Source organism: Brassica napus, chromosome A6 (genome assembly GCF_020379485.1).
Source record: "Brassica napus cultivar Da-Ae chromosome A6, Da-Ae, whole genome shotgun sequence".
Classification (NCBI taxonomy): Eukaryota; Viridiplantae; Streptophyta; class Magnoliopsida; order Brassicales; family Brassicaceae; genus Brassica; species Brassica napus.
In genome coordinates this window covers 21,546,218-21,573,503 of record NC_063439.1, presented here as the reverse complement: position 1 = coordinate 21,573,503, position 27,286 = coordinate 21,546,218, and the positions used below count along the sequence as shown (strand labels likewise).

At 36.0% G+C, this 27,286-nt stretch overlaps 4 protein-coding genes across 6 annotated transcripts; all 4 read right to left on the bottom strand.

The window, feature by feature from the left end:
* Positions 1–1,620: 1,620 nt before the first annotated feature.
* On the bottom strand, positions 1,621–4,901 carry LOC106348262 (metal-nicotianamine transporter YSL2). The gene is made up of 6 exons (XM_013787971.3): positions 4,194–4,901; positions 3,936–4,108; positions 3,757–3,854; positions 3,522–3,656; positions 3,117–3,424; positions 1,621–2,739 (listed from the first exon to the last, which is right to left on the bottom strand). The coding sequence occupies exons 1-6, from the start codon at positions 4,537–4,539 to the stop codon at positions 1,799–1,801; spliced, it is 2,001 nt and encodes a 666-aa protein (XP_013643425.2). The 5' UTR covers positions 4,540–4,901; the 3' UTR covers positions 1,621–1,798.
* Positions 4,902–6,621: 1,720 nt separating this feature from the next.
* LOC106351999 (F-box protein At5g25290-like) lies at positions 6,622–8,164 on the bottom strand. Its single transcript, XM_013791693.3, has one exon. It carries the CDS (start codon positions 7,975–7,977, stop codon positions 6,760–6,762), a length of 1,218 nt encoding a protein of 405 aa, XP_013647147.2. The 5' UTR covers positions 7,978–8,164; the 3' UTR covers positions 6,622–6,759.
* Positions 8,165–8,600: 436 nt separating this feature from the next.
* On the bottom strand, positions 8,601–11,975 carry LOC106348263 (serine/threonine-protein kinase/endoribonuclease IRE1b). The gene is made up of 6 exons (XM_013787972.2): positions 11,600–11,975; positions 11,185–11,413; positions 9,811–11,117; positions 9,556–9,731; positions 9,231–9,477; positions 8,601–9,131 (listed from the first exon to the last, which is right to left on the bottom strand). Exons 1-6 carry the CDS (start codon positions 11,731–11,733, stop codon positions 8,681–8,683), a joined length of 2,544 nt encoding a protein of 847 aa, XP_013643426.2. The 5' UTR covers positions 11,734–11,975; the 3' UTR covers positions 8,601–8,680.
* Positions 11,976–17,187: 5,212 nt separating this feature from the next.
* On the bottom strand, positions 17,188–27,156 carry LOC106348264 (MAG2-interacting protein 2). Of its 3 annotated transcripts, none has more exons than XM_013787973.3 (13): positions 27,014–27,156; positions 26,612–26,757; positions 26,469–26,520; positions 25,875–26,048; positions 25,449–25,647; positions 25,073–25,290; positions 23,882–24,818; positions 22,572–23,506; positions 22,386–22,471; positions 21,874–22,233; positions 20,479–21,679; positions 20,095–20,360; positions 17,188–20,010 (listed from the first exon to the last, which is right to left on the bottom strand). In XM_013787973.3, exons 2-13 carry the CDS (start codon positions 26,696–26,698, stop codon positions 17,413–17,415), a joined length of 7,113 nt encoding a protein of 2,370 aa, XP_013643427.2. In that variant the 5' UTR covers positions 26,699–26,757; positions 27,014–27,156; the 3' UTR covers positions 17,188–17,412. The 3 variants fall into 3 exon arrangements, with proteins under 3 accessions (XP_013643427.2, XP_022543384.2, XP_013643429.2); XM_022687663.2 differs by having other exon boundaries at positions 26,612–26,863; positions 27,014–27,149; XM_013787975.3 differs by having other exon boundaries at positions 26,612–26,798; positions 27,014–27,141.
* Positions 27,157–27,286: the final 130 nt, after the last annotated feature.

The following is a 27,286-nucleotide window of genomic DNA, read 5'->3' as shown; positions in this document are numbered from 1 at the left end:
CAAGTTTCACATCGTTTTTTGTCTACAGCTTTGTGTCCTGTTATTAGTTCCGTCAGACTAAATACTCCAAAACTGTATACATTCAATTTTCTTGTAATCCTCCATGCCACTGCAATAAAAGAGATATCATTTGTTACATAAACCAAATATATTACAAAACTGTAAGACATTTACATATATATATATGGCTGAGAAAAGTAAAGGACCATACTTGCTTATCTTCTTCAAAATGTAAAATAGTGATCTTTTTGTAGATAATCTAAAAACTAGGAGATTTATTTTTTCCCTAATATAAAATTAGGAGGTTTCTAATCATTCACTGTCATAATCTAATTTTGATAATCAACTAATAACTGAAACTTTCATAACTTTCAAATCCACGATATTTTCTTCTAAAAATACTATTTTTTTCTTTTATTTTGCTTTTGTTTTGATTTGTTTTTGCTTATATTTATATAATTTTTTTGTTTTGATCAAAGTTGTTTGGATGTTTTTAATATTTTTTATTGATAACAATTTTTTATAAAAATTGGGAGATGTGATCCAATGAAACCAATGTGAAGAATCAATTTCATGGTTGATTTTGGTTTATGTAGTTAGGTTATGAAGAGGGGAGAAGTTGAAGAGGGTTCAATACTTTATGTTCTTTAATTGTAGAGGACAATAATGGAGAAAGGTACTGGACATGTGTAACGGAGAGTGATGATTTGGTTGCGAAGAAAGTGAGAGAGAGGAAAGGGAAAGAGAATATATAGTATTAGTTTTCTGATTATATTTTTTGGACACTTAGCTATTGAGTATATAGAACTTTTAGTATTGTTAGATTACTGTCACTCATGTTAAGGATGTCTAGTTGTTACATTTCTGCATCTTGCTTTTTTCTCCTCCACTGACTAAATGTGGTGCTGCTCGACTAAGGAACACAGTCTTGATCTAGGATGATACATACCTATATAATTGTGTCATCACCCATCATTAAATTTAATAAAATTAATTTATGGATCATGTTAAATTTTCTTGTAGAACAGTAAACATAGGTAATCTGGACGTATGGATCACCAGAACAAGGAAAAATGAAGTGCAGCGCAGCCCCTAAAACCTGAACTGACGATCACAAGGAAAAATGCAGGTGTGGAGCGCCGGTTTGAGACAATTGTCAATCTCATGCTGCATGGAAGAAAGGAAAATTTTAACTGCAAGAGCAGCATGGAAGTTTTCACGACCTAGAGATGAACTCAACAGGTCGACATCTTTGATTTTCACGTATGTGAAATCACCCCTCGTGGCGGAGGGTCTAGCCTTACGTTCAGCAATGGAGCAAGCAATTTTACTGGATTACAAACAAATCTTTTTTGAATCGGACTTGAAGTTATTGGTGACGGCAATAGTTGAGGGTTCAGACATCTGCGTGGAATCCTTCCGGATATTAGGACTTTGGCGGGAGCCTTTACCTCGATCTCTTTTCGTTGGGTTCCTAGGAACTCTGTTTCTTCTATTGATCTTTTAGCCAAGCATTCTTTAATCGCTTATGTATCAAACTTTAGTTGATTAATGAAGTTGGTGCACACAAAAAAAATATAAGCTGGGATTGATTTTGGACTTTGTGTTAGGCCCATCTTTAACGATGACCAAACTTTTTCTCTTCATTCTTATTCAAAACCAATAGGACGTAAGACATGTATATGTGGTTTACTTAAAACCCACTCTTTAACTGACTACTCCTAACCTAACCGCAGCTATTATACATTTCTTCAGCAATGAGTTTGGGTTCTGTTTGGATAAGGCCTCTCCTTGGAGCCTAGTGAGCTGGTGTGAAGTTCATACATATAGGCGGACGAATCTTAGCCAGAGCCAACAGAGAAGAAGGCAGAATCCAGAGACCATCTCCACATATCAAACCTGAAGCAACTGCTGGAACCATAAACTCAGCCTTCTTACGGTTCACCTTCTGCCAAACAAACACCACAAAGCTCCCAATACACATATCAATAGCAAAGGAGCCACCAACCAAGAACGGAACAGCCATCGCCATGGGAAGTGGTATCCACTTTCCTACCTTCTCCGGCAAAAAGTCTCTCGCCAAGTTAGCAGCAACCGCAAACGCAAAGAACCCGTAGCAAAGCTCGAGACAATTATGAGGGAGAGCCGAGACACCTTGAACACCGATGATAGCCATGTTTCTGTAGATGATCGCGTAAGGAGCCTTGTACTCACCGTCAGGGTTCCCAACATCAAAGGCCTTGTAGAAGAGGAAGAAAGTGAGCGGCGCAACCACGCAACCTATCGCCGTCCCTATGGCTTGCGCCACAAGCATAGACCGCGGCGAGGTTAAAGTTAGATGTCCCGTTTTGAAATCGTGCATCAAGTCGGCAGAGACGGAGACTATCGATTTGATGAGTCCACAAGCGACCATTCCCGCCACCACACCATCGTTTTCGCCAGCCAATGCCGCCATCACGAAGAGAGCCGCTTTACCGTAGTTGTAGGCCATGTTCATGTCGGTTAAACCAGCTCCGTATGCGTTACAGAAGCTGAGAGACGGCGCAAGGAGGTAAGCTACGAGGACGAAGTACCATTTGAGCTGAGGGAACATTAGAGGGATCGCAACGATGGAGACGAGAGAGAAGAATAAGTATCCAACAAAAGCCATCCATAAAGGAATGCTCTCTCGAACAAACACCTCGTTCTCTCGTTTCAGGCTTCCAGATTCCTTTGTGCCATCTCCTGGAACTTCTGCCACTGAAAATCAATGGGTTATTATATATCTTCAGATCAAACCGGACCGACCGATGGTTAGACCAAGTTCGACTGTGAACCGGAAAGTAGCTATTAAACCGGATGAAAACCATTATAACTATTAAAAATTCGGATGAACAAAAAAAACTAGTTGATAGTTTTTATGTTTTATATTTGTTATTTATTCATATTCTAATTATAAATCATATTTACTATTATTACTTTTAAATTTATATATTACTAATAGTCTAGTATATGCAAAATTTGTGAACTAGGTTTGACTCGGTTGAACCATATTAAACCGTGATCCAGATAATTATCCAATTTAGCTCCCGGTCTGGTTTTAAAAAGATTGCATGAATAGTATCTTGATAACTTACATGTGTTGATGGTGTTAGTTTTGGAGAGTCTAGAGTGAAAGTTTCTTGCGGTGAAAATGAGTATTTTTAGGAAGTTATAAAGCCCATCTCCTAAGATCAACGCAATGCATATAAAAACCTTGTAACCGTTTAAGCTCTTCATGCTGCTCTCTGGCAAAGTAGCGGGGAACCATTCTCCTTTGAGGTTTGCTATCAGTGGCCACATTATTCCCCACGAGAGGATTGCGCCAAAGAGCAACGATAGATTCACCAAATGTGAACAGATCATCCCAGCTCCAACGTATGTCATACTAAAGTCGAAGAAAAAGCTGTATCCCCCACAAAGAGATAAAACATTTTAATAAACATGTTGATGATATGGCAACAAAAACAGAGGAAACAGAGGATAAACAGAGCAAAACTCACGATTTTTTCCAAGCTTGTAATCCAAATGTAGGGAACTGAGAGAAGCCACATGAGTCACCACCTGAGTAGAACCATCCAAAGAAGGCCCAAAAGAAACTCAAGCAAAACGATTTTATAAAGCCACGAATCTGTTTCCTGTCAGAAAAAAAACAAAGAATCATCAATAAATAACCAATAATTCAAAGTGTGAAATAATTTAAAAAACAAGATTCAAGAACATGTATATAACACATACTTGGCTGTCTTGTCTCCTTTGCTAGTGTGAAACCCATTGATAAGAACAGCAGTTGCTGTTCCACTAGGATACGTGAGCTTATAGTCTATGATCATCACCTGTTTTTAATTTACATATCATTTCATAATCAGAACTCTCGCCTTTAAATCGACATAACTCCTAAGAAAATCACTAATTACCTTTCGAAGAGGTACCAATACAACTAGTCCAATGAAGCTAGTAACAAAGAGGAATGACGTCATCCATCCAACGCCAGGTTCCTTGATACCACGAGGATTGTTTCCTTGTGTGTTCACTCCCGTTAGCTCGTATGTTCTTCTATTTAAACCCAACAAGTACGACGCAAATCCACCTACACAATGAAACTTGATCGAGGTCAAGTTTATGTATTCATATAATTGAATCATTATTTTTATACTTTTGGTAATGAAAAGAACCTGCAAGAGCGATGCTGTAACAAGCAACAGCACAAGTCTGAGCGATGGTGTTCTCTTGGCGTGTGAAAGGTGTGGTGACGATTCCTGCTTTCTGGAGGATCTTGGTCCATGATTTGAGGAAGACGAAGGCCAGAAGAGCCGATGAGATGTTGAGATTCGGTACGAGTCCTGTCGTTAGGTTTAGCTTCAGACAGATGACACTGTACACGATGCCGATGAATACACTCGCGACGATGGAACGAACCGTGATCTGTTTCCTCCACGGAGGTGGTTTCCTCGAATCTGTAGACTCGTCGTCTTCGTAACATTGGTTGTGTTCTCTCTCAACACTCCTCTCGTTTTCCATCGGTCAAGAAAACTCCAAATCGATTGGTTTGCTTGTGGCGCACGGTAGGTGAATTTCAAGATCCGGGGGAGGAATAGGATTCCAAGAGACGGCTTTTCACGTAAGATCCAAGAAGAAGGAGAGAGGATCACATTTTAACGAACGTTGAATTGGTAAAGAGATTTATAGAAGAATGAAATTGAATGAAGAGAGAGAGAGGGGGAGGAGGAAGAAAGTGTACTGCATGGAAGTACAAATTAGGGTTTGTATTTTTTTATGACAGTACAGAAAGAACATAGGTGTGATTTCAAAGTGTCGTAAACCTAATATGAGGAAAGTACACGCGTATCGGAGTAAAACAGACAAAGCTGGAGATATGGTTGTTTGGTCTGATTACCAAACCTTGCATGTAATAATATAATTTATTTCCTTTTTTATTATTTAGTATCCACCATAATAGGGAAGAAGAGCTCGTACACAACTCTTAGCCCAAAAAAAACAAAAAGAGATCGTACACAATTCCAAAATGTTGTTTTATTTTATTTTATTATTAAATAGGGAAAAATTTGGAGTCCCTTGAAAGTGTCGACAGTAACCCCACAAAGGTGAAAGAGCACTGAATTTTTGAAAGTGGGTGGGTGCATCTTTGACTTCAGTTACTACCTGATTTGTCCCATCGAAGTTTTTATATGTTGTCGGTTTCTTTTCCCATAAGAATTGTTTTCAATCGATATTCTCATCCAAGTATAGTTGTTGAAAATATTCCAAAGTAACTTTCATAACAACTTTTTTGGGGGGGAAATTAGAAGATATATCCATCAAGTGAAGTAAAGTTAAGTGAATGACCATCCAATTTTGGCTATCAAATTAATTAACCCTTTCTAGATTGTTTTGAAAGTTGTAAGGTAAAGTTGTTAGGAGATAGTTAGGTTCGGACTTCGGAGTACCACCAAATCATATGACTTACACAATTACCTTCATACAAAAGTTAACACTAACAACTAATATCATCATCATCATCCAAAAAGTATATTCTAACAAACTATGGGCATAATTTTAAGAACTTAACTTTAAGCATCAGCATACGTATAAACAAACCATTCCACATTTCTAGAACTTGTATATTCTTTTACCGTGTGTGCAAATGTAATCAGTACTAGCTGCATATATATATAGTTATCTAGATTATTTTTACTTTGAAGTAGAATATAAATTTTTATTGCTATAGTATGTTTAGGGGTGGGCGTTCGGGTATCCGTTCGGGTTCAGATCGGGTATTTCGGATTTCGGGAATTTCGTTATAGAGGTATAGAACCCGTTCGGATATTTCTGTACTTCGGGTCGGGTTCGGGTATTTTTAGTTCGGATTCGGTTATTTCGGATCGGGTTCAGATACTTAGGTTTTGAAAAAAAAAATTAAAATTTTCATTTTTCAAATTTCTTGTATATAAATATATAACTTTCACTTAACTATTTTTATTTTATTTTTAATAGATTGAATGGTTAATAGATTTGGACATAACATTTTGAAACTAAAAAGGACATTAATTTGGTTATTGTTTTCAAATTTTAGATGTAACTTTTTGTTAATTCTTAGAAATAAAAAAAAATTGACATGCATTTTAATTGAGTAGCAAATCATTTTCTCCGTAATTATATGTATATCATATGAACTTAAAGTATGTGTTGTATCAATATAAATATTTTATATAAAACGAGAGATGTAAACTAGAAATGTATGGTTAATTATACATATGTTCGGTTATCTTCAGATATCTATTCGGGTTTGGATATTATCCGTTCGGGTTTGGATATCCAATCTCTCCTAATTTAATACATGTTTGGATATTTTGCTACTTCGGTTCAGATTTTGATTCGGGTTTTTGGGATCGGGTTTGGGTGCGGCTTCGGATATCGGGTAAAGTGCCCACACCCTTGAGTATGTATACTGAAGTGAGGAAATCAATTATTTTGATATATATATATTTGGTATTATTAACCAAAAAATTTACGTGTACTATGATTACGGAGGTATGCTAAGTGTGTATACAAAATATCGTACCAAGACTAGATGTAGTTGATTTCCATAATGGTATAAAATCATAGTGAATTGGCAAACTCCTTGATTAAGCTCTCATAATGTTGTAGATTATCTATATTATCAGAAGAAAATAAAAAAGGCTAGCAAATCATAGCCTAGAAATGTCTCAACAACACCATAATGCATCAGAAAGAAACAAATCAAGAGGGGATAAACCACTGAGCGTCCTTTAGTTTTAATTTGGAGGAGAGAGTAGGGAAGCGTTTGATGCTCTTTGTTACAAGGTTGTAGACACAAATGTCGAGGAATGAAAGTGGCATGAGACGGAAGCGGTCATCACGGGTGAAATAGATGGAGTTTGGCTCGATACCAAGTGTGGCGTCAGCAGGCAGGGTGATACCCAAATCTAGAAACAGTGCCTCATCCCCAAGAGAATCCACCTCAACAAGCCAGGGCTTGTAGGAGGTCTCGGGGTCTTCTAGATGTTTAAGTTGCCTCTTGTACACGCCGAACGTCCTATGCTTTTCAAAGGTAGTAGTAGACTCGTAAGTGTAATTATGGACCAACAAAACCTCTCCTGATCTTGTAACAGCAATGTTATAGCTTTCTGAGATGGGCTTAAATGCTCTCATTCGTTCCTTTTCTTCTGCACTTGGAAATGGCTTATACCATGTAAACATGGGTTGCTTAGTGACATCCTCAAAACCGTCTTTGCCAGACAAATCTATGTTCCGAAGGGAGCAACGGGGAGTAAAGACGTAAAGGTTATAGCCATTGAGTACCATATCATCTTGGCCTTTTAAAAACACGTTAACACCAACCCGTGTTTGAATCTCACTGTAACGATCAACCCCTTTCTTGCAAAACCGCATATAGTCACATCTGTCAAAACGACACACGACAACGTAGTCTCCCGTCTTGTCGTCTACCCAAACTCGACCTCTCAGTTCTTCCGCAGATTTACGAATCCCATAGTTTCTACCAACCAACATCTCCTCAAAATCTCCATCTCCTAATGGCTCAAGATTATGAACGCAACCATCTTTCGACACCAGCTCTAGACGTGGAAGATCTATCTTCTCATCGCTAAACACATCTACGATATAGAGATTGGATTGAGAATCCGCCACAAGGAACCACTTACCTGAGTTTCCAAGGAATCGACACCCTGAAAAGTCCCTCCTCGGCACGTAAACCCTATCTTCCTCTGGGTTGTAGAGACGACAACCACCCTCTTCTGGAGACAGCAACAGCAATGGAGATCTGCCTTTTGGCCCTAACGTTTGCTTGGAACACAAGTACCAGTTCGAACATACCATCTTAGCCCTGTGGAAATCTATATAACTCAAACGTTCGAACAGAGATCTCAAGATGTCCACTGGGAGGTCCGGCCAGCGGGTGGAGTTAGGAGTCTCCATTGTTTGTTGCCGGAAACGTTTTTTTCCGTGATTTACTTAACACGATATATCCTTCCTTCTTTTTACCTGTTTATTTATTTCTGTTTTCTAAATAAATTTAATTACAAATTTCAGTTCTGAAGTAAACAAGTATTTTCTAGATTTTGTTCTAAATTAGATAAGAAGTAGATTATGATAGATTTAAACATAATAATGGTTTGAATCAATTTTAAAATAAGAAATTTCTAGTTATAAATTATAATGCCATTTAAAGCAGCATCAGTGGTAAAAAAATTACACAGATATCTTACCAATATATATAATAACGATTTAAAAAAACAAAAATTTAGGTAAATAATTAAATTAAAAATCAGAAAATCGTATAAATCAATGAAATCAAAACAAGTGTTTCAAGAGTTTCTCAATTTTTATTTTGACACTCTCATACACTTTTATTACTTCAAAAAAAAAAAGAGGCTGCTTAGGCAAGAAGCAACTCCTCCCTTCCTCGTCAACTTTGCACCTAGATTGAAATTGGTTGTGAATCTGGGTGCAAAAACCAACTTGCTAAAACATCTAGTGCAGCTACATCAACATACAATGATACATCAGTAACAAATGCTCTTTTTTTTTTGGACAGCCAGTAACAAATGTTCTGTTATTCTTTTTATCAAGATTAAATCTATATTATACAGTCAGTCAACAGAAGAAGAAAAAGAGAAACCTAGAATACAGAGGTCTTAGAGTACTTGAAAAAGAACTCTTCATTGTTACAGTAATTAAATAAAACAGTATACACCTGAATCAACAGCTTCGGAAACCTGCTTGAGAAGTACCTATCAAACCCTTCAGGTACACTCCCAAGTAGTTCCTGTAACTCCCCAGGAAGCTCTCTATAATGATTCAGCTTGTTCCTTATGACCCTCAACAAGTCCCTGATGCTGTCAAACTTGTACCGCCTGTAACGCCCGATGTTGTCTAGGAATATACTATCCAACTTCTCATCCCACCTCCCGTTTAGAGTCACCGCTGCTGTGCTTTCAAGTGCAGCCAAGAGCTGTGACCCTTCTTCTCGGTTCTCCAGTTCCACCCTGTCGCTTGCATCCCGGAGAAAAGACAGTCTCATGTCAGCGTTCCAGAACAATGGATGGTGCAGAACTTCTTGTGCTCTCGGTCTGCATTTTCACAAACCAAAAGTAAATCTTGATACACTAACCCCAGATAGAGATAGATGAACAGAGACCATAGAGAGAGAAGATGATTTATTTATTCACCTCAAATTTGGATCAGGATGCAGGAGACCAGAGAGAAGATGAACAGCTTCTGGGATACTCTCAATCAAGAAAAGATCTTTTCTATCATTCAAAATGTTTATATCCCTCTCAAAATTATCCCCATAAGGATGCTTGCCTGCAGTCATGCAGAAAAAGAGTACACACCCTAAACCGAAGAGATCAACTGCTCTTGTTTGTCGCTCATTGCGGAGTTGCTCAGGTGCTTGCCACCCAGAACTTCCAGAACCTATCATTATTTAAGAAAAAAAAATTCAATTTATGTTTATGTTATATTGTATCATTCAAAGTCTTCAAAGATTCTTACCAGTTGAGTTTCTAGTCAGTGCACTTGTGTCGGCTGGCAAACGTTTGCTAATACCCATATCTGAGAGCTTTGCGCACAGAGATGAGTTGTTCTTAACAATCAACACATTTTGAGGCTTTAGATCTCTATGTATGATTCCTATATCATGCAAATGAACTAGACCAGCTACTATATCCCTGTAACATAAACATACCAAAAAAAAATCAGAACGCTGCAACCTTTTTTTGATTTTAAATGTTGAGAAGCTAAACTAACCTCATTAGCTTCAACAAAACAGGAGAAGGGTGTCCGTTCTCCTTCCATAGTTCAACCCCCTTGCCGTTATCAACGACTGAAGCCGTTGGACTCTCAAGGAGTCCAGAGGATGCATGTACGAGATCGTTTAAGCTACAAGCGCACCGTTCCAACGAGATATAGATAAAATGCTCGTCTTGGTCAACCGCATACCACCGGACGATATTTGGATGCTTGTCTGAAGCCATGAGATTCAAAATCTCCTTCTGAGCCACATCGTGATGCGTTTGCACAAGACGCTTAACCGCTACAAGACGGCCTTCATAGGATCCTTCAAGGACAACGGTTCCGTTGCTTCCTTTAGCAATCTCCTTGTTGGAAACAAACAGTTTGCCAACTCTATATCCCTCCAGTGCATTATTGTTAAGGTCAGGGAAGCTTATACGCAGTTTTTTCTCGTTCTCTTTGAACGAGAGATCTTTGCTCCCTCCGTTCTTCTTGTGAGGAGCGGCCTTTACAGTCCCATTTTTCTTAGGCTTTTTCTTCTTAGGTGTCACTATAGGCACTTCGGATACGGAAGGCTCCTTGTTCCATTTGCTTTGCCTTATTCGACGAAAGACAAGGCCACAGACAGAAAGAACAGAAACGCAAAAGCCGATAAGCAGGACAATCAACTTGCTAGCGAAGCCAGTCTTTGTAGTGCTTCTATCAACACCATCTGTGATCTGATGTATTGTAGTCTCGGCGAGAGGAAGGGAGAGGACTTGCTCAGCCTCTTTGTTGCTCGGAAGTGCCAAAGGATTCCCATTCCCAGGAGCCAACTGATTCTGCTTTCTATCTGGAACCGCTAGATACAACGCTCCATCAAGAAAACCAACTCTCGGAAACAGTTTCTCAAAGTTATAATCACGGAACCGCATCACAGTAGCATTCACCATCGACAACCCACCACCACCACCACCACCAATGAGCTGTACACTCTCATGATGTTGCAACTTAGCTTCCATCTCAGCGTAAGAAACACTCCACAAAACATCTCCAAACTTCGACACACACTGGAGCTTAAAATCTCTCCTCTCAAGGTAAACCATCTCCGGAAGATGCTCTTGTCCCAACACCACCGGAGCTTCTTTAGACAAAACAATAGCCTTGTCTTTACCGTCCTGAACCACCGAGTTAGTAGTATACAGATCGTCCACTCTGTACCTAGTAACCAACTCTCCAGTCCTCCCGTCCAGTAGAAACACAGACGTGTCCTTCTTCCCCAAAACAATCCTATCCGTCAACGAGTAAGGCAAGCTTCCAATAAACTCTGAAGCATCCACTATCTGAAAAGGAGAAAGAATGATTCTTTAATAAAGATCATATGAGACTAACAAAAGTTATTATTAATACCTCTTTAGTTCGGTTCCCTTCTCGAATAGAGGTTTTGTAAAGGTTCCAATCTTTATCACAGTCCATGTAAAAGTCATCACTGAGCAAAGGCGCACGTTCGCCACCATGATAGTGAGGAGCCTTGTAGGATGAGTAGATAGGCTCGTTGGTGTCGAAAGTCCAATCAACTTTCCGAGAAGACTTGTCCACCAAGGAGATAGCTCCATCGACCGTAGCTACCAACACATAACTACAAATAAATCACAATCAAGATGCAAACTTTAATATTGGAATCACTGGGAAAATGACTTAAGTAACAAACCCACATGATCAAAATCAGATTTTGACATTCGCAAAAAAAAAATTAGATTCAATAAAGTTGAAACCTTTTTGTTAAGAGATCGGATCGATTAAACCGGATCAGAGAGAGACTAACCGGTCGGGTTGGGAGATTTGATTGGAAAGGGATTTGTCGGAGAATTTGGAGAGTTCAGATCCCTTGAGACTGTGGGCGAATGGAGAAACGAGGAGGAAGACGATCAGATCGAGAAGTGCGGATCCTCCTCTCATCGCTGTGAAACCATGAAATGTCTTCTCTGAGATTTTCTTTTAAAAAAACAACGAATTGGATTCAGCTGCAGGGATCGAGGGTTGGGGGTTTATCGCCGATTATCAAACGAAGAAAGTGATTTTTTTTGTAGGGATAACGCGAAACTGCTGTCGGAATAGAAAAATGTTTTGACAGCTTTAGAGAGAGAGAGAGAGAGAGAATCTAATAGATGATCCCCCAAATCAAGCTCGAATAATGGATAGTAACAGACGTTGACCGGCCGGTTTAATACTTTTATGGTTCTCGGGTTAGTTTGGCATCTCCACAAATCTTTTTTTTTAGCTGGTGGCAACTCCACAAATCTATACTATATAAAAATTAAATCTATAAACGACCACCCATGATACGACAAATCAGATTTTTAATTTATTATTATGTCGAAAATGTCAATATTTCTAAAAGTTGTTTATTTACAAAATATAAATACTATATTAAGTTAATATAATGTATAATAGTTTTTTCGAAAATTAACAAATAAATAACAAAAATAATTAATTTAAAATAGAAGATTTACAAACAATTATAATTATATAAATTAAATTTAAATTCATAATTGTCAAAGTTTAGGTTATATACTATTAAAAATATCATATTTTTATTTTTATTTCTAAAAATTTTAATGTTTCCAAAAATTGTTTATTTCAAAAATAAATTATAAATCAATATTGCATATGGTAAATTTACAAAAATATATATATTATATTAAGTTAGAATAATGTTTAATATTTTTCACGAAAATTAACAAATTAATAACAAAATTAATAATTAATTAAAAGTACAAAAACTTATATATATATATATATATTTAAATTCATGATTTTCAAAGTTCACAAATAACATATACTATATATAAGTTGGTATTATAAATCTTTAAGAATGTCCACGTATTATTTTAAAGCACCAAAAAATATGCCAAATCATTTTTTACAATTTCAATTTCTAAAAATGTTAATATTACAAAAAAAAATTAATTAAAAATAATAGATATATACAAATATCAAATAAATTAATATTTGCTATTTCTAAAAATTTCAATATTACGAAAACTATTTCTTTTAAGATAAAACTAGGTAATTTTCCCGTGCTCATGCACGGGTATAAATGTTTTTGAAGTAAATATACTATAATAATTGATTACTATTTACTTTTAATTTAAAATTAATTTATAATTTGTATGCATCATTTATATTTATAATATTATATTACTTTAATAATACATATGATTTTATATATGTTATATTTAATCGGTTTTATTGTTTTTACAATCAATTTAGTTATCATTTGCGTAATTTGGATTGCATCTCTGAATTCAACTATAATATTTTTTATTCTAAATATATTAAAATTTTGATTAATTTCTTATTTGCATTTAAGTGGTTGTTGTCTTAAATATGTAAATATATTTTATGAAGATTATGTATAACTTCATATATATTTTGTTTAGAATAAAAAATAATAATAAACTAAAGTGTATGATTCCAAATTACATAAATTAATATAACGATAATATTCTCAAGTCTCATGCATATATATAAATTTTAGAAAATAACTAAATTGTAATAGTTGTTTAATATTTTATTTTCATTTTAATATGTTTTGAGTTATTCTATGATTTATATTTATAAAATAAATTACAATTCTTATAAAATTATATATTTTTATCGTAGTAAAATCTATGATTTTAGATATAAGTTAGATTAGTCGAATTACTTTTTATTATAACCAAGTGAAATCAAATCAATTTTATTTATCAAATTATATATTGATGTTTTTTAAAATATATTAAAAAATAAAGTGATGCTCAATAGGAAGTTACATACATAAGTAGGTGATACATTTTTGGAAAGTTCATGAACACATATTAATATTTATAATAATTAAAATATTTTATAAATCCTAAATAACTTTATGTCTTTGATTTATTGAATGTAAACTAAAATTTATTTTAAATAATATTAAAAATGAGAATTCAGATTTGCTTTGGTATTTTGATTATGGTTATAATAAGTTCCACAAATATAAAATTTAATATTAAGAAAACAAATAACTTTAATAATGATAAAATATAATATATCTATTTTGCAACTATTTTATCACAATAAGCAGTAAACAAAATTGTGATTTTATTTGAAAATAATATTATATAAGTAATATATATAATTTATTTATATTTTTTTGATGTAATTGGAAGATATTGTATTCAACAAAATATATGAAAAATAAATAAAACACTTCAATAATACTAATTATAAACTATTTTTAGTCAATTAAACATATATCAGTTTATGTTTCTCAATTATTTTATGTAATCTTCTAAGAAAACAGATAGATATATAAAAATACTTCTATTAGTTTGAATTTTTTTTGTATTGTTTAAAATTATGTTTTAAAAGAAAAGTTATTCCTTTTTCTAATATCAAGATTATCTATGTTAAATTTTTCTTAATAAAATTTCATCATATACAAATTTATGTTTTTCATCTAAGAAAATATAAATATAAATAAAGTATTTTATTACTTCAAAAGTATATTTTATGTTATTTAAAAATATTTTTTAAATGTAATATTACTATTTTGTGAACTTTCCTTTTTTTTTTGAAATCACATTATACATACATATATTTTCGTTTTCAATTTGTTTTTTTTTAACTTTATAAAAAAATTTCCTTTTTATTATAGGTATATGTTTTTGGAAAATTTTTAAAAAGGAAACTAAATAAAAAAATAAATAATAGTATTTAATATTTTTTATTCATTAAGGGTATCAGTGTAATCAACCATCATGAGAGTTAATATGAGAGCGACACATAGGAAACTGACTTCTCAAATAATATTATAGAGATATGGATAAATATCAAATAAGTTAAACTTTCAAAAGTAAAAACATCATGTATAGGTTAAATTAATATACAATGAATTTTCAAAATTAACATAAAATTACTAAAAAAATGATTAATAATAAATTTCAAAATACAATACTTTCAAAAAATTATATCTTTATAAATCGAAAATATGTGATTTCAAAGTTTAGCTTCTATGCTACAAAAATATAATAAATTTCAAAATATAATACTTTCAAACAATTATTACTTTATAAATTGGAAACACGTGATTTCAAAGTTTGGGTCCTATGCTACTAAAATATTTAACCAAAAATATATACTATGTATAATTTGATTCAATAAATCATTGAGAATGTCGACATATTATTATACAACACCAAAAATATGTCAAATTAAGAGTAAAAAATAAATTACCAATTTCTTGTGGCACATGCGATAACTAAACAACAAAATAAACTGATAAGAATAAAAACACAGAAACCAAAGGATCACTCTGAATGGACGATGAAGGTAGTGCCCCTGGCCCTTTGTAGTAGAAATGATCTCCACAGCCTCTACTAAGAGTATAAGAGCCAAGGTGAGTAGCTCCTATCTAAAAGCCATGAAGAGAATATCCAATTGGGTTGTAGTGCTCATTCAAGTATTGTTCCCATATAATATTCAAGTTAACTTTTAAGACTGTAAATTATATAGTTACCCTTAATAAACATACAAATATTATACTTAATTACCAATATTATTTTTAATTTTACTTTTATTTTTTCTTATATTCTTTCTGTATAACATATATATATAAAACAAAATTTTTGTTAAAGGAAACACTTCCACATTTTGAAAACGAAATATATAATACATAACATGATTTCATAAAAAAGGAAAGTTCACAAAAAACATTTTTGATATTAAAAACAATGCTCCTTTAATATATAATCATAAATAACTTAATATATATTTTAAACATAATAAAATATGTTTCTTTATATCAAACTATTTTCTCAAATGGCTTAAAATAATTTAAAGAACATAAACCAAAATATTTTTAATAAACTATTTTTTTAACGTTTTTATTAATATTTTCGTTTTATTAATATCTTTGAATTTTAACTTAATATTTTGCATATATTTCCAAAAAAATTTCCATTATTTTTAAAAACTTTTGCTTATATTTTTCTTTACATTCTTTCTAGATAAAAATGTATAATAAAATAAATAATTATTAAAGTAAACACTCATAAATTTTAAAAACGAAAATGTATATTATACATTATATGATTTTATTAAAAAGGAAAGTTCACAAACAAACAATTTTAATATTAAAAATAATTTACCTGTTAAATATAATCTTATATAACATAATATATATACTAAAAGTAATAGAATTATTTTATTTATATCAAACTATTTATTCAAATGATTTAAAATAATTTAAATAACTTAAACCGAAATATCTTTAATGAACTAAAATATGTTGAACTACTATTACTAAGATGTATTATTTATGTTTTGCTCCGGGTGGACCTAAATAGCATAATCAATTTGTGGATAGAAATTTGTAATCATATATTTCTGATAAATTGCTATACTTGAGTTTTTTTTGTGTAACATACTCTGAGTAAATAACATGAAATAGTAAATATCATACTCTCACCATATTAATTATATGTAAAATTTATTTAAGCTTATGATAATAATGCATTTAAGCAATATAATTTTTGAACATACTAATATAATTCAACTATATATATATATATATATATATATATATATATATATATATATATCCAAATATTAACTTTCAAAGCAGTTAGTATTCTTAATCATCAAAAATATAAAATAATGTCTAAAATTATTTTCAGATTAAATTTGTGTGTTTTAAAATGGTTAAAATTAAAATGTTATGAAGATTGAAAGGAAAAAAAATATGTGTAAAAATAATTTGTAGCTAGATTATTTTAATCAGAAATAGAACAGTTGGACTGCGGTAAAATAAACATGAACAGTTAAAATAAATAAATAATTATTACATACTGTTAGTTAGATAATGGACTTTGACCCAGCTAAAAACCGTATTGATTTTAAATAATCATGGGGTCAAGTAACATTTGAGAAAATATTAGAAGGGTCAGAATACAAATTTTAGAACACTTTACCAGATCTTTTTTTCTTCAAAATACAAGCAAGTTGATTTTCAACAAAAATATATAGGGGTCAAGTGACCCCTCTCACACAGCTGCGTCCGGCCCTGGGCACGTTGTTCCATTGGCGTGCCACACGTGCCAACATCAAACAGTCATCAAATATATTCGCAGTCACAAAGGTAATTTAGTGATAGTTGCATGGTTTTGTTTCTGGTCGTTCATGTTATGCATTGTTCAAAGATTGGGATCTGGTTAGATCACATGGATTGCAGACTGTGTTTCCAAAACAATGCCCAAGGTTCAGATCTTGTATCATCTTGTCTAGGCAACCAGGCTACAGTGATGCGAGATCATTTGTTAACGTAAGGTTGTAGTTTATTTTTCACTTGCGGAAAATTGAACCTAGTCACAGTATGACTCAACCACTAAGCTATTACGACATTTAACAAGCTCAGTAACCACTTCGTTCCGACCATAATTATGTTTGGTTTGGTTTGGTTTAAAACAAGTCAAACTAACCGCTGATCAGTAGACTGTAACACATTCTCTTTCGTATGAAAGTAAAAAAAAAAATGTAAAAACGCATAAACAAATTTACCCTCTCCTAAATTACTTTTCCCACTCATTTCACCACGCAAGAAACACCATCCTTGTCATATCATCTGCTGTTTGTACAGCTAGAAAGAGATGCCAAGGCAGATCGTATGACTTCCTTCGAGTCAACCCTTAGGCTTGACACTGTATTCTTCAGCGTTTCAACTTCTGTGGTCTCACCAAACGAATCCTCCAAAGACTCGACCTGCTTCTCCAAGTATCTCCTCAGACTTGCCTCTGCAACATTAATCAGACTCAGTGATGGGTTACTGTGCATGAACTTGGTTACCAAAAACCCTGCTAATATCTGCTGTTCGGCCTTCACAAGCCCCGAGATAAAACACGGGAACATGAGCTCCCCAAAACATGACAGAAGCCGTCTCTCAGAGCTTGTACTCGCTTCTTTGTTGCCGGCTTCTCTTATCCGCTCCTCTTGGAACTCCCGGGATAGCTTTCCAACTAGATAACAGATGAAAGAGAAGACAGAGCCGTAGCTAGAATTCGAGATTATCGTTGAGAGGGTCCCAGAATATATAACCAGAAGAAGAACGTTGTGATGGTTCTGACTCGACAACTCTGGAAGGCCTTCTTGCTTCAGTTTGTCTTCAACAACACTCAGGCACTGAGATCTGATCCGTTCGTAGGGAAACAAAAGAGATATCATTAGTGCGAGATATGGATCAGTCCCGGCCAAGATACCAGTCAGGCTTTCTGCTTCAGTTTCTTCAAGCAAGACCTCTTCTGGTTTCTCAAGCGATCCATCTATAAGACGTAGAACGTGTTCTGGCATACCCAAAGAGATGTATTTTCTGAATATATCCAGCCAACACGAATGTAAAGGATGAGCTGCGACTACATATTCTTTTTGCTCTTTCTCTTCGGGTTCTAACTCCTGGAGTGTTTCCCATCCATCATTCCAAGCATCATCTCCCCAGTCATCTCCTTCGTCTGTTGCCTCATTAGAAGGCAATAATAGTTCGGCTTTCTTAGCTTCAAACAGCTCTTCCCATCCTTCTAGAATCGCCAGAAGAGCTTCAGCTTGTGAAGCTGTGGTAACAGCAGCAGAGAGTTTAGAAAAGCATGAAACGGATGTTTCAACACTCGATAGATCCTCTGGGGAGATCTCTAAGCCTGGTGAAATAGACGCCACAGCAATCTGAGATGACTTAAGTGCGACCAGAGTGTTTGTGAGTCTGCTAGAGCCATCAGCCTGGTCAGGCAACAACGCTTGGTCAAGTGTGTCTTCAGTCTTCTGCCTAGATAATAGTAACTCAGCCGAACCATCCCATGGAATAACATTTGACTGTAACTCAGACGATGAGCCCTTGATATTCTTACCAGATATGAACTGCATAAGCTCTAAGGAGTAGACGCGAACCTGACTTGGCAACTCCAGGTTCTCAGAGAATATAACGAGTTTCTCCCACACTACAAGCCTAACACGCTTCAGTTCATCCAGGTTTCCTTCCAAGTTACTGAGAGAAGATAGCAACCGGTAAAGATTCTGTGTTTCTTGAGCCCCAGAGACCAGATCCTGCAGTATAGGTTCAAGAACGCTCAAATAAAGATGTGGAAGATCCTGCAGAGATGTTGGATACCGAGAGGATAAATGTGAGAAGACATCAGAAATAGGCCCGAAGCCGCAACCAGAGAAGACCATAGCTCTGCAGAAGTTGAAGATCTCAGTGGCGTAATCACCAACCAAGCCAGACCTAAGGTAGGCAAGTACGGCAGCCCAAGCCTGACTTGGGGACAGACTGTCGTCCATTACTAGTCTTATAAGAACGGTGAGACAGCTATTAATGCAGTCAGGGCTTAAGATAAGATTCTCCTCAAGACTTGGACTAGAAGATTTTACTTCCTGCATCTCATCGGCTAACCTTATCCAAAAGTTAATCAGTAAGATAAGGCATTCTTGCCATGTCGAACTATCCGGGATGTGCACGTAGGAACCACTTGGCGGTAGAACTAACATGAAATGCCGCTTCATGATTTCCAGAGCCTGTAAAGGTTCCAAGACCCTGATGTATACTCTTGAGTGGTCGTAAGTCTGCTCAAGCTGACTGAGGAAGCCCTGGAAACTCTCTGCACTTCCAAAATCAAGATCTCTTCTACTTTCCAGAGTATCTAACAAATTCATAATATATTGTATGTAGACATCTTGCCAGGAAATGAGACCCTTGGGTGAGTTCTCCATGAATAATCCAGTGAGAATTTCTACCATCTTGGCCAAAGCTTCCAAGTTCATCTCATTTATGTGCGCATGGACTTCATTGTTGAAGCTGTCAAAGTTTAAACCACCCAATTCCACGATATTCTTGAAATCCAAATCTGTGATAAACGACACTCTACTGCATTCTTGATTGAGGATGTTATAAAAATTTGATAACCCAACGAAAGAACCATGCGGTTGATGCACCAACGATGACTCTTCCTTGCTTTCTTCCAAACGGCAATAGCACTCAGAAAGGAGGCTATATATGTAACCAAGGCGTTGTTTGTTAAGACCACTAACTGCTGGGTACACGAATGTGCTTATGGTCTGTATAGTGACCGAAGCAAAGGTAAGTATTTCTTCCTTGACTTGTAAAATTTCAGCCGTGATGTCCTCATTTGTCCAAACCTCAGAGCAAAGGATAGCGCTTAAATACCTTAATATCACCTGATGATAAGACAAAGACAGATATATAGTAGATGTAGTTGAGGAAAAGATAAAGCTTTAAAAAGTTATATGTATATTTCCTACCTCTGACTGCTCCAGGCCATATGTATCAGCTAATTTTAGTATATCCTTCAAAATAAGCTTCTTCTCCGATTTCAAAGATTCAATGAGTGAGAAAACAGCAGCCTTAATGTAGTCAATGTCATGGGACAAAAACCTTTCCGTATCAACCCCGGGAATGATCCGCTCCAGCATTCTAGAACGATCAGCTACGTGCATTTTCTCCTCTAATTTATGTTTCCATTCCTTCCAGAAAGTTGATTGAAGCTTGTCAATCCTGCTCACATCATCTGAACCAAAATAGAGCAAGCAGGAAAAAATTCAGAAGCACACAAGATTACTGATATATAAAATGGCATAAAGATGTCAAAAAGGCTCAAACAACCAGGTACTTTAATATAAACTTACCAGAGAAACTTTCTATCTGCTTTCTCTCGAAGTTGTTTCGTAGCAGTTCTCTCCTCTGGTTGGGAGCCGTGCACTCTACTCCAGAGTCATGTAGCAAACTATATACCATCCCTAGACTCATGATACTTCGAATTTCTTGGTAGTTCCCTCTTGTTCTCAACTGCTTTTCTATCACTTCTACTGCATTAGATGCATCTACTAGATTCAACAGAAAAGAGCACCCTATAATGTCTTCCTCTTTTGTTACAGGTTGTTCAATGATCGAGTCTGTAATCATGGCTATGAGCTCATCTTTTGGTGCAAAACCATTCCTTGCTAGCCAAGAAAGAATGGTAACAAGAGCAGTTGCTTTTGTGCTGACAAACTGCTTTCCAGGAACTGAATCAAGCACTAGATTTTTATCCAATTGCCTATTTCTACCCAACTTAAGCAACCAAGGTAGATGCGAAGCAGCAAATGAGAGAAGCTTCCCATTTTCCTTTAATAGAGATTCCAAGTCCACACTGTTATCAACCGGCAAGTCCTTAGCAACAACAGAAAGTGTAGCTTTGACTCTATCCAAATCTAGCTGTTGATCAAAGTTTAGCCCATCAATCATCTGTGGGTTATCTCTCAGACAAGAAACACCGTCCATCTTGCGAAATTCTGGAGAATCCGACTCTGATAATATTCCTAGAGTCTCGCATTGGCCTTGCAGGTCAAGATCTTTCCATGCGTGCAGTAACTCACTGATCGATTCATCATCACAGTGACCCAAAGCAAAGCCAAGCAACTGCTTTCGAGAACTTACATCCATGTGCTCAAGTGCAGGACCTCTTGCTATTGCAGCACCTAAATCCCAAATAGGACCATGCCCCTTTTTGGTAAGAACAAGGCATAGATCAAAAGCCACCTGCAGATCGCCTGCAACTGCAGCTTCTCTAGCAATAGCTTCTTCGACAGACGATATATTTTCTGAAGAGTTCAACCCAAGAAGTTTAGCAACCTCAATAAGTTCTTCAACATGTAGATAAGCCCCAGGATGCCCTGTGATTGCCATCTTAATAATCTCCATTGGGTCATTTACTTGTTTGAACTGAACTGGTAAGAGAGTGACCCCAAGATCTGGAAGCCTAACAGTAACTGCATCAATGACATCGGCCTCGGCTTTAACAGTCCGGCTACTAGAAAATATATTTAGGCACTCCCTTGCTCTCCATATCTGAAATAATTTGCAAAAAAATTGCGAATGAAAACCATTTAAGCAAAGAGAATTGTTGACATCAAACCTTTTGAGGAAAAAAACAAAAAAAAAACTCTAATCACCAGAAGCAATAATTTAACAGGATGACAAGTTGCATATATATATTTAGCAGGGACAAAAGCTTTATACAAGAACGAAAAAACACGACTTACTTCTTCAGAAGCAAGACTCGGAGCAGAGAAGAAGTATTCCTTTGCCGCATTAATGACAAGACTCTCTGCCTTCTCTGATGGCAGAGCAACTGAGCCCGTACCCTTGAGATAATTTCTAGCCAGAGAAAACTTCCCAGCCTTCAGAAGTCCTCTACAGAACTCCGTCAGCATGAACTCAAGATCAAGGAATGGAAAGGCTTTCTCTTGCAACTGTCGTAGATCACGCCACATGCACGCCCAGTCGTTATCAGATCTTCCAGGTTGACGACGAACAAATTTCGAAAGCATGAGTCGAATGATCTGCTTAACACCTTTCTCGTCCAAATGAACCTCAAGGAAATAATTAATTGGCTTTGGGACCTGCGGAGCAAAAAGAGACATTAGTATAACTTTCTTAAAATGTCAAGTATAAAATCCATTTGTGAGTGCACATATGTCTATGCTTAAGTTAGTTCATTTCAAATTACACGAAACATATTTTTTGCTAAAAGACACCAACTATTTAAATTAACCTGATAAAGTTCCAAGAGCCTCCCTGCTTCTATATGACCTTCTGCCAATTTTAGCCTTTTCTGAATGTCTTCACCACCATTAATATCTGCAATTTTTATGGAAGTAAGTTTTGTTTAGCAATGGGTAAGGACATCTTATTATTTAATTATGTAGAGGGGATACTACAATGGATCTGGACAACTAACCATGTATCTTTGGTAGCTTCGAGAGCATTGTTGCCATGACATTCCACTTATCCGTAACTTTGCACATATACAGACATTGCAGAGCACAATCAACAGCTTCAACCTCATCCTTGAAAAAACAAACAGTATACAAATCCGTACACCCTTCCTCTATAACTTTGGAGCACAAATCCATATCACTTTTTGCTGCAATCTCCTTCAGCCATTTAACAAGAAAAGACACCTCATCGTGGTTGGTTGTCCCGGAATACCTTTTCTGCATAAATGGAATTGCCTTGTCGTGCAATCTACTAAGCACAGTTTCTGCTTTAACCCCTTCAAGCATTATCTTAAATTTCTCATAATCAGGTAATTTCTCCCATCCAACAAGACTCAAGCTGAAGCAGATTTCTCCCCCAAATTCATCAGAATAAATTATCTGGTGCAAGTATGATAGGTCCTCATGGAACTGTTCCAACTCAGATATGCCTTTTCGACATGCAATATCAATCAAGCAGATGCAGTTGTCTAGCAGCCCAGTGGAAGAATCAATATCTCTTGCCCTGTTCTTGTACCATGAAGTGAGTTCTTCTAATGATGGCCAGTTATACCCCAAACACCTCCTGACAATTGGCTCGGTTTGAATATGAGAATCATTTTTGTCACTCTCCGGCAGTTTAGTAATGAATCTAACCATCTTGTCACATTCAACCCAGTCTTCTTCCCTCACTGCCATACTGGTCGGAGGAGATTTCCCCGGAAGAAGACGTGCATACGTTTCAACGGGGACTGTTTCAGGAATGGCTGCCAAAATTTTCAGCGTGAAAGAAGCAAGTGAATAAGGATGCCTCTTAAATAGCAGATTTAAGGCCCCTATCCTCCCGCTCTCAGCAAGTGCTATTGCAGCCTGATTTATAGGACTGCTCCGGAATTTTCTGTAATCCTGCACTGAATATCTATAAAAGACAATGTCATTGACCATTTTTAGATGTAACTGGATAGTGTAGTTTAACGATATACTAAAAAGAAGTAGAAATTCTAAAATGCAGTGCCCATATGCAAGCTTGGAGATACCAGAAGAAAACTTTATGAGTTGGTATACATATAATGGACAAAGAGGCCAGCAAGTTTTTCGAGATGCTATTGTATAACAGAAAGCACTTTAAACTCTAGAATCAATGTTACAAAGTAAACGACCCTCATTCCTTATTGGATAACCATAGAACAAAAAAAAAAGATCTTGGATATGGAAGACCTAGATTACTATATGGCATACCAGTTTGGCCTATCTACAGAAAGGAGAAGGAGATAGCAAGTGTTAAGACACATACCTTCCCATGCTTATCCCCAAATATGTGTCGAGTCTTTCACTAAACTGTAATAGACGAAGCCTAGCCATTCGAAATTCCCAAAGGTGTTTGGATTCTTGATCTTCAGATTCAGAGAATACATAGTGGTTAGTAAGATGAAGTCCATGCCCAAGTAAGGCCTTCATGGAATCCTCTGTTGGACCAATTCTATCTGAGCATTCGGAGAGCACAAAAGCTTTATCTTTTATCTTTGATAGAATCATGCTCACATCACTGGGCCCTTTTTCTGAGTTCAACCATCTTGACTTGAAAACTTCATCTCTGTCCAAGCCATGACTATCCGCAAAATCCAAGGCCTCCTGATACTGGCAGTTCTCAACTAAGATTTTATACATTTCTGGAATCGTTTTCTCAGTAAAAGATATTAGCCTCCATAACATACCACGATCACTACTATGATGCAATTCACCTGGGTCCCTGTCAACCTTGCCCAGAGCTGATTTTTCTTCCTGCGTTGAACTTTCTAAAAGAAAAATGTGTCCTTCAAATTTCCTAACTCTTTCCACCACAGGCATAGAATAAATGGTGGCATCTTCTTTAACTATAACACATCTACGGATGTCAAGTATACTAACGTTACCGCTCCTTTTCAAAATTGCAAGGGCATGATCAGACCACCATGTAAAGTCTACAACATTGCTTAAACGCTCTAGTGAAGTAGAACTGTCTTCAGAAGGACAACTCGAAAGTATCAATCTTTCTTTGTCCAACTCGAACAGATGCAGGCGCCCATTGCTATCAAGACTCGCAACATGTGACCCTTGAGGTGATATCAAAACCTTTGGATATGCCACCTGAGACTCTTTTCCGTCACAATACAAGCCTTCAAATTTTGAGGTGGACAACAGTTCCAGTCCTGAATTCTGACACTTGCGCCAAAGGGAAATACACGATGAACCTGACAGTTCATAGATAACAAATTAATCTTCGCAGGATCGTAAATCCAACATCTACGCCCACAAAAATATTTCAACAATCACAAAAACTGATAAAGTATGAATAGCCTCTATATATAAATTAACACACGCATTAACTTTCTGAATTGATTAATTTCGAGCACACATGTAGCTTTCAAGTCTTTTTTACACAAGTCTAACCGATAAGTACTAATAATTCGATAGTCCTCCAAATAATAAGTTGTATAAGACCTACCAGAACTCGCTGTCGATGATACGCCTGCAGCACTACCAACAATGAGAAGAAAAGAAAGGTCTGGAAGGTAATCAAAGCAGAAAACATGGTTGGGGAACTGCTTTCTCAAAGCTGGGCTGCTACTTGAAGCATGTTTGGAGATGACCGAAGCACTTGGCTCCCTACTGATCTCGACATGATGAATAAGTCCATCTGATGTAAGTACACTGAATGCGCACCTGTAGGGAAAATGTCATAGGGATAGACCAACAGTCACAATTTCATTCACCCATAGCGCTTAAGAAGACAAGCATATAGTGGTGCTGAATAGGATCCCAGTGCTTCTAAAGCCTAAATCAAATAACATATTTACATAAGGGGATAAAAAGGAACGTACAAGCATGATGTTTGCGAACCATCGTCATCCTCCATGAGTCCTAATACTGATGAAGAAACCTTCAAATTTCTTTTTGTGACTTGACTTATTTCTTCACCATTAGCTTTGATGAAAAAGAGGGTCTCGCTATCATCCACAAGACCAAGAACATCATGATTTTCGGACCATATTCCAGAAGTAAATGATCCTGATATGCTGGCTGATACAGAGAACAGAAGTCATAAGATCATACTTAGCACTGAAAGGATCGTGATTAAGAAAACAGAAAGAAAGAAAAATGGCATAGTGAGGAGAGCTTCCTTTGGGAAAACGAGTAGAGTTAGAGACTAGAACAGTCAAAGATTTCACCAAAAAAAAAAGCTGAATCCACAAACCAAATTTGAGGGGAAAGTAAGTGAACACATTTGTGAAGCAAAGGAAGATAACCTGTAAAAGTGCCACAAGGTTTCCTGTAATCATCATCCTTCCGCAAGATTGTAACGTGATTCGCCGAAGTGACAGCCACAAATTCTCCTCTCGGTGAAATAAATAATGAAACAGGTTTATTATCTTTCCTCGGATTCCAATATCCACTCCACTTTTCCTTGAGCTGACTAACACCTTAATACCATATAAAAAAAAAGATACATGTGTCAACCAATGGGCTATAAAATGCTATTTCAAAAGAAATGTACACAGAATGAACACCACGAGCTCATCAAACAAAACATTCAAACTAGCAAGATCTATGAGTTAGTGCATGGACTTTGCTAAACGGACAAAAAATAATCATAACAACTCCTGGCCATTGAAATTCACCTAAGTAATCTACTACATATCACAGAATATTGATACGCAAGTTTAAGAAAACAATCATGAAAGCATGTCAGCTATAGTGCCAATAAAAGTTTTATCAGTATACATATACACTGAAGTAATCACTTAACAAAGCAAGAGAAGAAGATAAAGTTCCATGCTTTATCAACCAACCAAGAGTAGTAGTAAGTCAAAGCAGGTAGAAGAAATTGAGAAGCAACTGACCTCTAATGGAGACAAGAGACCGAAGCCCTCCTTTGGAAACCGTTCCATGAGCCTGAACTCCATCATCAGATCAAAGCAAAAGTGTAAGATGTGAAAAAACAGCAGAGCACAGAGGATTAGTAAGTAAAGGATGAATCTTGCACCTGAGGAAGAGGAGGGTATCTAGGAACAAAGGGCAATGAGGCATGATTACGTATCTCGTACAGAACTGTTTCCCCACGACTTTCCATGATCTCGATCGAGACACCGTCGTCTTGGGATCACGACGCCTCTTCAATTGTGAAGTTCTCTGCGCAACGAATCGACTCGGGGTTTTAATTGATCGGAGATCTAATAAGCAGGAGAAAGACGAAACTCCAGACGATCGTTTTCTCTCTCTAATTCACAGACTAACCCTAACACATCAGGCATTATCATCTTTTGAGCCACAAAGTTTTAAATGGTTCAAAAAAACCCAATTGACAGATTATACTTCAGGCACTTGAAGATGAATTGAAGGAGATGAGACTGCAATCGAACGTATGAAACAAGAATCTATAACATACCTGATTACAATTGGGTAACTAAGCTCACAGGATTTGGGAAAGAAACCGTGAACAATGGCGACTGTTATAGATCGTGTGAAGCTTCGCCGACGAACAGAGAAAGCACGACGACTCGGTGATTAAAATAATAATAAAAAAAAATCAAAGACGGTTTATTAAAATTGGAACTTGACAGTCTAAAATCCGGCCCGGTTCAACCGGGCTCATCGTATGTTATCTCGTCTTCTTTATACGGCTGGTTATACTAAACCAGATAAATCTTCATATTGTTAA